This window comes from Salmo trutta, chromosome 12 (genome assembly GCF_901001165.1).
Source record: "Salmo trutta chromosome 12, fSalTru1.1, whole genome shotgun sequence".
Classification (NCBI taxonomy): domain Eukaryota; kingdom Metazoa; phylum Chordata; class Actinopteri; order Salmoniformes; family Salmonidae; genus Salmo; species Salmo trutta.
The window spans coordinates 80,133,581-80,145,889 of record NC_042968.1 but is presented as its reverse complement, the minus strand read 5'-3'; the positions used below and the strand labels follow the sequence as shown (position 1 = coordinate 80,145,889).

Genomic DNA, 12,309 nt, shown 5'->3' with positions numbered 1-12,309 from the left:
GAGTAAGCGTGTGTGCATAAGCGTGTGTGAGTAAGCGTGTGTGCATAAGCGTGTGTGAGTAAGCGTGTGTGAGTAAGCGTGTGTGAGTAAGCGTGTGTGAGTAAGCATGTGTGTTAGCGTGTGTGTAAACGTGTGTGTAAGCATGTGTGCATAAGCGTGTGTGTGTAAGCGTGTGTGCGTAAGCGTGTGTGAGTAAGCGAGTGTGTTAGCGTGTGTGTAAACGTGTGAGTAAGCGTGTGTGAGTAAGCGTGTGTGTAAGCGTGTGTGCGTAAGCGTGTGTGAGTAAGCGAGTGTGTTAGCGTGTGTGTAAACGTGTGAGTAAGCGTGTGTGAGTAAGCGTGTGTGCATAAGCGTGTGTGAGTAAGCGTGTGTGAGTAAGCGTGTGTGCATAAGCGTGTGTGAGTAAGCGTGTGTGAGTAAGCGTGTGTGAGTAAGCGTGTGTGAGTAAGCGTGTGTGAGTAAGCGTGTGTGAGTAAGCGTGTGTGAGTAAGCGTGTGTGAGTAAGCGTGTGTGAGTTAGCGTGTGTGAGTAAGCGTGTGTGAGTAAGCGTGTGTGAGTTAGCGTGTGTGAGTTAGCGTGTGTGCGTAAGCGTGTGTTTGTCCTGTGAGGGGATCAGAGGCTCCTAAACTAAATACTAAAAATTGAAAATACGAAGAAAAAAAAAAGCTCCTTTTCAAAATGGAGAGATCCAGGAAGAGAGGCAGAACGTAACAGCACTGAGATAATGTGATTCCTTCCTTGTCTGTCCAGCAATCGCCTTGGTTCCCTTTCCCTTTCCATCAGGCATCTCCTGCAGTGAACATTTTATATGAGACAGACTTGGGGACTCTGGACCAGCATATGCCTGCATGACTTTGGCTCCATGTAACCAACTTGCAACCTGTGTGTGTGTGTGTGTGTGTGTGTGTGTGTGTGTGTGTGTGTGTGTGTGTGTGTGTGCTCGCGTGCATATGTGAGAGAGAGAAAAGAAGGGAGGGATAGAAGAGGCAAACATTCATCAAAGCCAGTTGGCTGTGGTACTCCAGGACACAGCTGTAATTTCTTGCACACCCTAACGTTGCTGGATGTTTAGAGATCTGACATAGAGAATGGCTTTGCCAGGGTGCAGTGGAGGCTGATTCAATAACTACTGCGTGTCTGATGGGCCACAATGTGTTCAGAGTTCACAGCTTTTTAAATATAAAAACCCATGTTATTGGCTAATTACCTTTAGTTAGTTAAAAATGGATTTAGTAAATGAATTGATTTGTAATTGTTTGGCCAGAGTCAGAGAGTCTGAGGCTGAAGAGCAGTTAGAACAATTCTGAAGTTCTCCCAATTTATTGGAGGACGTTAGACTGTGTTACTGGGTCTATTTATGTTGGGACATTTGCTTTTTTTGGGGGGGGGGGGTCAGTGTTTGTCAATGTTACCATTTGTTTCACATCAATGAGCCTTACTTTTGCATGCTTAACCTCTGATCTGTGAATTTACTTAGATGTATCAGAAGTAGAAGCCATGCTTAGTGTGAAAAGCCATTTGTTCAAGTGAGCACAATCCCTAAGTTAGCGCACATGTTCATGTCTATCTGTCTGTCCGTCCATGATGTGTGTATCTATTTTTTTATGGGATGCTATTATTTAGCCTACCCCCTCTCAGTGTAAGTTAAGAGTTATTGCTCCAGTGTCTTGTTGCTGAACTTTCTGATGTACTGTGTGAGTTTGGTTGTGTCTGTTTCTATATGAGTGTTTCTGGGAGTTTTCGCTGTTTGACAGTTTGGTGAGTGGGTGTTAATCATTTGACCATGAAAAGGTTTTTGGATTGAAGACTGAGTGCCATTTTTTGATTGTATCCTGTCTTGCGGACTATTGGAAACTAGAGGGTCACATTCCCCTTCACTTTGCCATTCCTATCATCCCATAGCAGAGGCTACTAGAAAACAAGTCTGAAAGCTCTGCAGATAAGTATGGACTGTTTCTTGATTCTTCATTCAATAGCTTAGTAATAACCATCAACATGGCATCCTCCGTCCGGTCCATAGTAGCCACAGCATCCCTTAGGATTGTACTGAAGTCCAGATCTGGGACAGAGAGAGTAGGCGACAGGAAAGGCACTTGAGGGTCTAACCTGTAGTGTACACTATATAGTGATATCAGTCCCTGATCTCAGGGCTCTCACAGGGAGTCACTGACCACTGATTTCATGGGCTATATTCCATGAGCTCACACTGTATCCCTGGTAGATGGTGTTGGGTGTGTGTATGAATGGGAGTGTGTGTGTATGCATGAGTGTCTTTGTAAGGGAGAGAGTGACCTCAGTCTGCACTAGATACCACACCTGTTCTCCACCTTAACTCAGACTGTGTAGTGCAGGGTAGCTGCTCGCTCATCCCTCCACCACACAGGAGAGCCTCACACTGTCCATTGCAAGGAGTACATCACCGATTTCATGCATGGGAAAACAATACGTTAATACATTTTCCAATTAGGCTAACATTGTTAGGATATGTGTGTGTATGTAAATAGGATGGGATTATTTTCCATTTTTTGAGTTACATAACTTCAAAATGAAAGGATAATATCCAGGTTGCTCTATGGTTTTTATTTATAAATGTTTTGCACCCTGGAAATTGAACGAGAAAGTAGAACACACTCCTGGATGGATCGATCATGCTTGGGCTGTGTCAGACAGGACTCCACCTGGACACAGAGCCGTTGGAAGCAGACCCCCGTCTGTCTCCAGCAGTCCCATGTCTGTCTGTACGGAGCACTACTTCTGAGTGTGCCTGTGGCTGAGAGTCTTAGGGACCTCACAGAGACTATCTGCCCTCTGACCTTTAGCCGCACCTCTAGGTACAGGCCTGAACTCTGAGCACAAAGATGAACTCTGGGACAGCTTAGCGGCCTTGCCCCTCCCCGCCGGCCCACTCCTCTTCCGCGGTCGATCCTGTACATTCCTATCTTCTGAATGTGTAAACCTGTACACGTGGTGTGAAAACTCCTCCATTAATGTGTATCATGAGAACTGAACAAAGGCAAAAAAGCGTTTATTTAAAATTCTGATTATTATTATTATCTGGGTTTGTAAACTGCTGATCCATCTGGTGAACCTCAGCAAGCCCCATCTTTGGAAAATGACAGATGAGAAAAGCAACTGGGGACAACTAAGGTTTTGGATAAGCTATTTTTAATTGTGGTTAAAGCAACATACTTTTTGGAATTCTGAATTGTGCATGGCTGTGTAAAACAACAAAATACTGCAGTTTGGGAACTGAACTGAAATAAAAAAAATACAAAAATAACTTTTTGGTTTGAATGGATTTACTTTTCTTTGCTGTTAGTAGAGAGGGACTAAAAGTGGCAAGACATTTCAAGAAAAGGAGTATGGTAGTTTAGAGGCAGTACATACTCTTTAGACATTTCAATAAGTTCAGTGGAATGACACAAATGAATGACCATGGTCCAAAACTTACACTCCAGATACATTCGGCTCTTTCAAGACTTTCCAATATTTTCCAGCAAGAGCCTTTTGGCTGTTTTTCAGCAATATGAAAAGAGGCACTTTTATTTGTATATGATAACAAACATATTATTAGAATGTATAAGTTGCATAATGTTGTATACAGATACAGTATGCGTATTACTCTGAAGAGTTATTATGTTTCATAGTGTATAGTCTAGTATAAAATAATTATATATTTACAGTTATTCATCTTTCAAAAAGTAATGTCTTGTCCCTTTACAAAACACTATAAGAACAAACAAAACTCCAGAAGGCTTGAAGCTACTTCTTGGTCCATGACCAAGGCAGTCCTTAATAGATACTTCTTGGTCCATGACCATGGCAGTCCTTAATAGATACTTCTTGGTCCATGACCATGGCAGTCCTTAATAGATACTTCTTGGTCCATGACCAAGGCAGTCCTTAATAGATACTTCTTGGTCCATGACCAAGGCAGTCCTTAATAGATACTTCTTGGTCGATGACCATGGCAGTCCTTAGTAGAATATATTGTAAGCTCACATTGATAGTCATTCTGAGTGATAACTTTATGCCTTGTAGTGATGAGCCCCTGTTCAAAGTGTCAGAGGCAACAGAGTGTTGTACACATTGTCAATGGGACCCAGGTAGTAGTCAGCTGATCCAGGTCACATGTCTGTGAGCTCGGTGCAGGTGACGATACGGAGGGTGATGGAGCCAGGCATCTCGTCGGCCATGGCTCTGCCTCTCTTCCTCAGCTGGAGCCTCTGGGGGTTGGTGGAGTCCTTCACTGAGCCTGTCAGAACCACCTGGCCCAGGAACTGGTCCTTCACAGCATTACTGTTCCACACCTGGGGAGGAGGACAGGGAGTGGGGACGAGAATGGAAGTGAAGACCATTTAAGACCAAGGTTTTGCGTGAACACTATCTGACCATCCATTGAAGATACTAAGGGCTTTATTCAATCCGTAGCGCTGAAGTGCCACGTTTAAAGGCACTGTTCCTGCGTTAGCAGAAACTGCATTCACGGTAATCTCTGCAAATGTCGGCTCAACTTTACATTTCAATCGCACTGTAGTGCTGAACTTCAGCGATATGAATTGAATCCAGCCCTAACTTCAGACATCTAAATGTAACAATGCACTAGTCAGTTTGTCCTCCCAGCCCATTGGTAGTGATGCTCTTTGACCCCCATATACCTTACCTCCACAGTGATTGGCTTTGTGGGCTTCTTCCTGTAGAAGATGGCTCTGGTATCAAACACCGGCTTCACGGTGTCCGCCTTGACTGTTGACCGGACTGAGGAGCCCTCACAGGATACGATCACGTATGGATCCGCGCCTGTACAATGACGCAGTATTAACCAGCCATTAGGCAATGCTGAATATGTTGAAAATGTCCCTAACATTTTGACTTATGTTTCCCTGTAATGTATGAGATAGTTTAAATGTAAGGTTGTGGAGCGTTCTCTCACCCCCTGTGCGGTCCTGGTTCTCCAGCCCCTCTGCTCCGTGGACGTAGATCTGGGACACGGCGACAGGGTAGCCAGTCAATTTACTCCAACACGTCATCCTGGGCTGGTGTTCTGTCAGCTCTCTGAGAGAGAGATCATCTTATACCTTTACAGTAATGCTAAAGTAATGGTATACTGCATAGATATCATACTGACGTGTGTTACTATGTGTACAGCTCTATTTCCAGTACCTGCATCCTGAGTCTACGTTAGTGTAAACACGCAGCATAAACTCTCCCAGAATCTCAGGTTTGAAGGTGGAGGGGATGATGATGTAGCGACCCTTGGGGAGCGTGGCCCTCATGAACACCGTGCGGGCGTTGATGTACGTAGTAGTTTGCACGTTAAGTTGGGTGATGATGTCATGCATGCGGTATTTCCTATTCAGTTCAACCTTAAATCAAAATAAATCATTTTTCACCATGACTGTTCCCCAGTGTTTGTTGTTACAGCTTGATCAGATCTAAAATATTAATCGTTTGGTGATGACAGGTCGTTGAAAGTCTGTGTCCCTGATATGAACAAGCCAATGTGACATTTATAAGTAATGTCTACCCATTATTATAAACACCCTCTGGTTTATTTGCTGTTTGTTCAACGGACGAAGAGGGAAAATTGAAATTCCACTGATTTAACCAAATTCGTGTGTACAGCGGGGAAAGCCAAACATGTGGCGCAGAGAACTTCTCCGCTAAAATGAACTGAAGTTGGACCAACGCCCCAGATGCATACCCTGTCTCTTAGACAAACCCTCACTGGCCCTGTCTCACCCCAGTCCCACTAGTCATTCTTAGAGGATGTTAATATGAACTACCTTGAAGACGGCGAAGCCGATGGTGAGGTTCTCTCCCTGGCCAGTACGTCTGTGGATCTTCATGTCTCTCTGCTGTAGGGAGATCAGAACCTCATCCACTTCCTTGGTCACCTCAAACAGGTACTGGGGGTTCTGTAAGAAGGTATGTTTGTGGTTCATGCAGCCTCCACAGCGGTTGCGCAGAGGTTCTGCATTCTTGGTCCAACTCCCGAAAATCATCACTTCGTTCCATGTCTTGTCGATGGTGAGCAGGGAGGTGTTGATGAGACGACACACGTCTGCATCTGTGAAGTACTTACACCAGTCTCTAAACTCCATCCTTTGAAGATACAGTAGCGTGCACACACAGAGATGCAAATTAACATGGGTAGACAGATAAAACATTATCACACGCTGAACAGAAGAGATAACAGCCTTTAATTGTTTTTTTTACACTCACCAGAACTCCCCATCATCTTGCACTGTGATGCCAAGCTTATTCCTCTCCATGCTGCCAACCTTTTTCCATTCCGCTGAACTGAAGTAGGAGAGGGGGAGAGGGGGAGAGGCAACAGGAAATAGAGGGAGGGAGAATGAAATAATGAGTTGATGAGGTCACCTGTGCACTGAAGTGTGGAGAGGTTGACCAGTAAGCGAGCGGGGAGGATATGTCCTCCTCACCTGTCACTCCAGGCTCCGTTCCACTCAATCTTTCCCCAGGGGTTCCTCATGCGAATCAGGGGGATGGTCTCGTTCTGGAAGTAGGCCATCAGCCCGTGGCCCAATCGTACTTTCTTCACTGAAGTGACTGAGTAGGCATGGCCCTTCACCAGCCCACACGCCAACCGTGCCTCGATTTCAGAAGGAGACGCCTAAAAGAGGTCCAAGCACAGTAGTCAGTCATATGTGTCTACTATACACAATTACCTGTGACTATAGTGTGCTGACCAATTGAAAATGATCAATTGAAAAGACAGACCTTGATGGAGCAGCTGATTATTCCATCCCTGTCGTAGACGTTGAACAGGTCCTCAAACAGTTTGTCCATTCTCCCCTGGTCTTTGTGGAAAGCTTCAGCTTCAAGGTTAATGGCCTCTGCCACGGCTCCACTGAAATCCACCACCGCATCCCCAGTGTTGCCCCCGTCCAGCGACTCATAGCAGCCAGAGAGCCTGGAGACAAGAGGAGAGAGAAGAGAGTCCGGAGAAGATACAGAGAGGTTAGAGGGAACGAAACGTTATGATTTATGAATCAAGGGTTGAGAAATGTTAGAGTATACATGCTTGGCATAGGCTTTCTCAAGCAGGGCGCTCCAAAACTCGTTGTTGACTTTGGAGTGGCAGTAGATGAGCTCTCCATTGATGGTGGGCAGGCGGTCATCCACCACCACGTCCACCCACTCCCCAAACACCCAGAACTGGAAGTGGAAGATGCCAGCGTAGTTCTCTGGGTGCTTGGAGTCCCATTCCTGCTCCTTCCAGTCAGGGATGACCTGTCAACACAAAGGGCTTCACAGTGAACAACATGTCTAGTCAAATGTGAATAGTTCTAAACTTGGGTGGGGATTTTTTTAGAATTTTTATTTCACCTTTATTTAACCAGGTAGGCCAGTTGAGAACAAGTTCTCATTTAAAACTGCGACCTGGCCAAGATAAAGCAAAGCAGTGCGACACAAACAACAACACAGAGTCACACATGGAATAAACAAATGTACAGTCAATAACACAATAGAAAAATCTATATACAGTGTGTGCAAATGAAGTAAGATTAGGGAGGTAAGGCAATAAATAAGCCATAGAGGCGAAATAATTACAATTTAGAATTACAGGAGTGATAGATGTGCAGAAGATGAATGTGTAAGTAGAGATACTGGGGTGCAAAGAAGCAAAAAAGTAAATAACAATATGGGGATGAGGTAGTTGGGTGGGATATCTCCAGATGGGCTATGTACAGGTGCAATGATCTGTGAGCTGCTCTGACAGCTGATGCTTAAAGTTAGTGAGGGAGATATGAATCTCCAGCTTCAGGGATTTTTGCAATTCGTTCCAGTCATTGGCAGCAGAGAACTGGAAGGAAAGGTGGCCAAAGCAGGAATTGGCTTTGGGGGTGACCAGTGAAATATACCTGCTGGAGCGTGTGCTACAGGTGGGTGCTGCTATGGTGACCAGTGACCAGTGAGCTGAGATAAGGCGGGGCTTTACCTAGTAAAGACTTATAGATGACCTGGAGCCAGTGGGTTTGGCGACGAATATGAAGCGAGGGCCAACCAACGAGAGCATACAGGTCGCAGTGGTGGGTAGTATATGGGGCTTTGGTGACAAAACGGATGGCACTGTGATAGACTGCATCCAATTTGCTTAGTAGAGTGTTGGAGGCTATTTTGTAAATGACATCGCCGAAGTCAAGGATCGGTAGGATAGTCAGTTTTACGAGAGTATGTTTGGCAGCATGAGTGAAGGATGCTTTGTTGCGAAATAGGAAGCTGATTATAGATTTAATTTTGGATTGGAGATGCTTAATGTGAGACTGAAGGAGAGCTTACAGTTTAACCAGACACCTAGGTATTTGTAGTTGTCCACATATTCTAAGTCAGAGCCGTCCAGAGTAGTGATGCTGGACGGGCGGGCAGCGATCGTTTGAATATCATGCATTTAGTTTTACTTGCATTTAAGAGCAGTTGGAGGCCACGGAAGGAGAGTTGTATGGCATTGAAGCTCATCTGGGGATGACCGCGGCAGCTTTCCAATCTTTGGGGATCTCAGACGATACGAAAGAGAGGTTGAACAGGGTAGTAATAGGGGTTGAAACAATTGCGGCGGATAATTTTAGAAAGAGAGGGCCCAGATTGCCTAGCCCAGCTGATTTGTAGGGGTCCAGATTTTGCCTCTTTCAGAACATCAGCTATCTGGTTTTGGGTGAAGGAGAAATGTGGGAGGCTTGGGCAAGTTGCAGTGGGGATGTAGGCAAGTCGTATCTTTCCCAGCCAGGCTTGAATAAGGAAAATTGGAATGTTTCTGAGTGGTAATGGTAATTTAAGATGGAAGGATGACACTAGTTTCCTTTCAATGGGAGTGAAAAGCCCCTCGGGTGAATTCCTCAGGTGAACTAAGTTACGTCCACTCTGAGTCAGGTATCAACAGTATGGAATGGCACACAGACATCCACCCACATACTTCATAGACATTATCTGCTCAATTTGAATCACACATTAGGAATGTGACCAAAATAGCTTTTTACCACCTGAGCAACATTGCTAAGATGTGTCCGTTTCTCAGTCTGATACAAAGAGACACATCCATGCTTTTATTACAAGCAGGTTTGACTACTGTAGTGCTCTCCTGTCTGGTCTACCCAAGAAAGCCATTGGTCAACTACAAAATATACAGAATGCTGCAGCACGGGTACTGGCCAAGACCAGACGGAGAGCACACATTAGCCCCGGTTTTAAAGTCTTGTACTGGCTGCTTGTGAATTTTTACAATTCATTGTACGATTCTTCTATTGGTTTTTAAATCAACCCACGATTGTGTACACCAATACATATCAGACATGCTTTTGAGTTATGGACCCAGTAGGTCCCTCAGGTCCTCTGGCACTTGCATTTTAACTATCCCAAAGCCTAGGACCAAGAGGCCTGCCAGAGAACCTGAGGGGGGCCAAAACTGTGGACATATTTAAAAGAGATCTTAAAACACACATTTTTAGCTTTGTTTTTCCTGAAGGTGCTTTTTAGTCTTTCAGTTGTTGTTATTCTTTAGTTTTTTATCCTCTTACATTTGCTGTGTAGTAAATATTTCTGTTTTTATTTTCACTGTATTTTTTATCGTTTTTTTCACTGAGAAGTGCATTGCGTTGCATCTGAAATGTGCTATATAAATAAAGGTTGATTTGATGTGTTCCTTCACAAACAGCACCATGTATTCCCCTATAAGGAAATACACACATAATCTGCTATTGTGACACTCATCTCAGACTGTGTGACCAGACAGGAGGAAACCAAAGTCACCTTCTGCCAGAGGTCTGGCTTCAGTGCCAGGCAGGAGCATGCCGCCACAAACCAGCAGTTACCCAAAAGCCCCTGGTTCAGGTCATGGGAGCTGATGCCCTCCACAAACAGATGAGGCCCATCACTGACCTCCTGTAACAGAGAAAGAAAATGTTGTTGACAAGTTATGATGAGGGGCGGTAAAATGTGAAATTGTGAGGTAAAATGTTCCAAGTGAAAAATTGAAATACCTTAGAATGTGCTCACTAATAAGTTATGCTTGTAACAATAGTCGCAAATCCTTGACAAATAGTTCTGGCTTAGAGCACGTTTTCTTTTTAAATGAGTTGGAACTCTCTTGAGGTGTACTGTTGTTATGAATAAGAAATTGTGTTTTCTCTTCTTGTCACTTGGGCAACATGCCATATAGATGCAGGATCTTAATTTGACCACTCTTTTGTTGCTGATCATTTTCCTGCATAGCAGGAAATGCAAACTTGTAGTGTATTTTAAAAAACTCTTGTAAAGTTAGTCATTTCCACTTTGAAATGTCAGACCTGATTTACCCTAACAAAACAATACATCAACCCATACAAAAATGTAAATTTATTATAATGTTTGCCTCAGGATAATTCACATTTCCTGTTGCTGCAGGATCATTTTCCTGCTGTATTAAGCTGGCTCAAAGTAAGATCCGACATCTGTACATAGAACAGATACAGTAACACATTAAACAGAAATATAACTCCAGTTTTCTCCATTGAACAGAATGGCAGCTATACAAACATAGATTTGATTAGATTTTTTCTCTTGACAGTATTGAAACACATGTTCTGTCATATATCTCAGACACTATGTAAAGTATACACTTTGAGACACTTTCCAGCACCACCCTCACCTCAGTTTCACACCACAGTTTGCTGTCTGTCACCACAATAAGCATGGTGGATGACATTTAACCTTTAGCACAATCCTCAGAGGCAACCACTCAAAAGGCATTAACCTTTGAATTACTCCATCACAAAATATTGTATGAGTCTATATAAAACCTGTTAGACAACACCTTTCACAATACCTATGTATGGCCAAATATAACACAGTCATACTGTTTGTTTATCCAAGTCAGCACACATGAAAGTTCAATCATAGACATGACATGTTTATATTGCACAAGAAGAAGGTCATGCTCTGATCCCAGAAAGCGCTCTATAGCACTTTTATAAGCTTCAATTTTTACTAATCAACAGCAAACTAGAAGTTGGTCTTTTAAGCGATAACATTTCCTAAAAACTATGAGGAGAAACATGAACATCACATATAGTCTCAGTGAATCATTAGAGCTTGTGACATTCTATTTCATGTTTAGTGTTCTTGCATACAGATTCTGCTTTTGGTATTAAGCTAATAGATGAAAAATAAAGTACTAAGGTGCTCTGTTTAGGCATCTCAGTCACTCACCCGTGGTCTCTTCCACTCCACCATACCAGGGGGTGGTTTCCTGTAAAACAGGGATGCATTGGTGACAGGAAACTCTGGATCCTCAAACAGTTCCTTGTCCTCCAGACATTTCCTCTTCAGCTCAGAGTAATGCTGGTTCTTGTATGAAGTGGCCGTGGAGAACATGGTTCAGACGCTGGAACCTTGAAACCGCAAACTGACCACAGAAGAAGACGTCCTGTTACTTTACAGGCAGACTACCAGGACAGTCCTTGTCAGCTTAGGATCTATTATTGTTCACCTTTGACTCTGGGTGTCTGGACAAGAGCTCAGCATACCCTACAGTAATACACCCCATAAATCCCAGAGTGGCTCTTTCTTGGAAAATGTTGTAATGGAATTTTTCATCTGAATCACCGTAGTTTGGATATAGTCTCCCATAGGGGCCAACCAGGCAACAAGCTGGCCTAGAGATAAATATATCCAATAACCAATATGCAAATGATGCATATTTAAATAATTTAAAGTAGTTAAACAGTCTTCTACGAACAAAATCTACTAAACAACTACGCTACATCACTTTAAAAGTTACAGTCAAGCATAGATTTTACTGTACTCTGACCACAAAAACAGCAAAAGTCTGAGCTTTTCCTGGTTTTGCGATGGAAACATCCCATGGGTGATAAAAAACATCTGATCAAATCATCTGCTATCCTCTGGGAATATTCTGATATTGTAACTCTACGACCAGTACAGTCTCTTTACTCCTGACCCCCGATCCCAGAGGTCAAGCTCTTTATAAACAAGATTCGATTTTATATGGAGTCTGTCTGCCAGTGCAGTTTTGTACATTTGCTGTCTGCCATGAATAACACAGACACAAATAATTCAATTCCAAAGGAATTCCATTTTGTGGCCCCTGGAGAACAGTCAAGCTCTAAACTCCCGGTGAGTCTCTAATGACACTTTTCCCAAAAACATTACACACTTTAGGAAATGCCTCTCAGAGCAAAGCCCATTTGGAACACAGTGAGAGACAGTTCACGATGAAGTTGTCATGACGATTCTGACAGTTCATTATCATCATGGCCAACTCTCTGCTTCCTTCAGTTTTCAGTCAGA

General features: G+C 43.5%; 1 protein-coding gene across 4 annotated transcripts in view; it reads right to left on the bottom strand.

The window, feature by feature from the left end:
• Positions 1–3,148: 3,148 nt before the first annotated feature.
• The window catches only part of LOC115204333 (calpain-5), a 10,507-nt gene continuing 1,346 nt past the window's right edge, over positions 3,149–12,309 (bottom strand). For all 4 annotated transcript variants that reach the window (XM_029769829.1, XM_029769826.1, XM_029769827.1 and 1 more), the window contains exons 2-12: positions 11,209–11,404; positions 9,772–9,903; positions 7,049–7,257; positions 6,745–6,937; positions 6,447–6,637; positions 6,226–6,303; positions 5,787–6,105; positions 5,164–5,366; positions 4,934–5,055; positions 4,664–4,800; positions 3,149–4,310 (exon numbers count right to left, since the gene is read on the bottom strand). In XM_029769829.1, the coding sequence (XP_029625689.1) occupies positions 4,128–4,310; positions 4,664–4,800; positions 4,934–5,055; positions 5,164–5,366; positions 5,787–6,105; positions 6,226–6,303; positions 6,447–6,637; positions 6,745–6,937; positions 7,049–7,257; positions 9,772–9,903; positions 11,209–11,373 (1,932 nt within the window). In that variant the 5' untranslated portion in view covers positions 11,374–11,404 and the 3' untranslated portion in view covers positions 3,149–4,127. The remainder of the gene's footprint in view (positions 4,311–4,663; positions 4,801–4,933; positions 5,056–5,163; positions 5,367–5,786; positions 6,106–6,225; positions 6,304–6,446; positions 6,638–6,744; positions 6,938–7,048; positions 7,258–9,771; positions 9,904–11,208; positions 11,405–12,309) is intronic.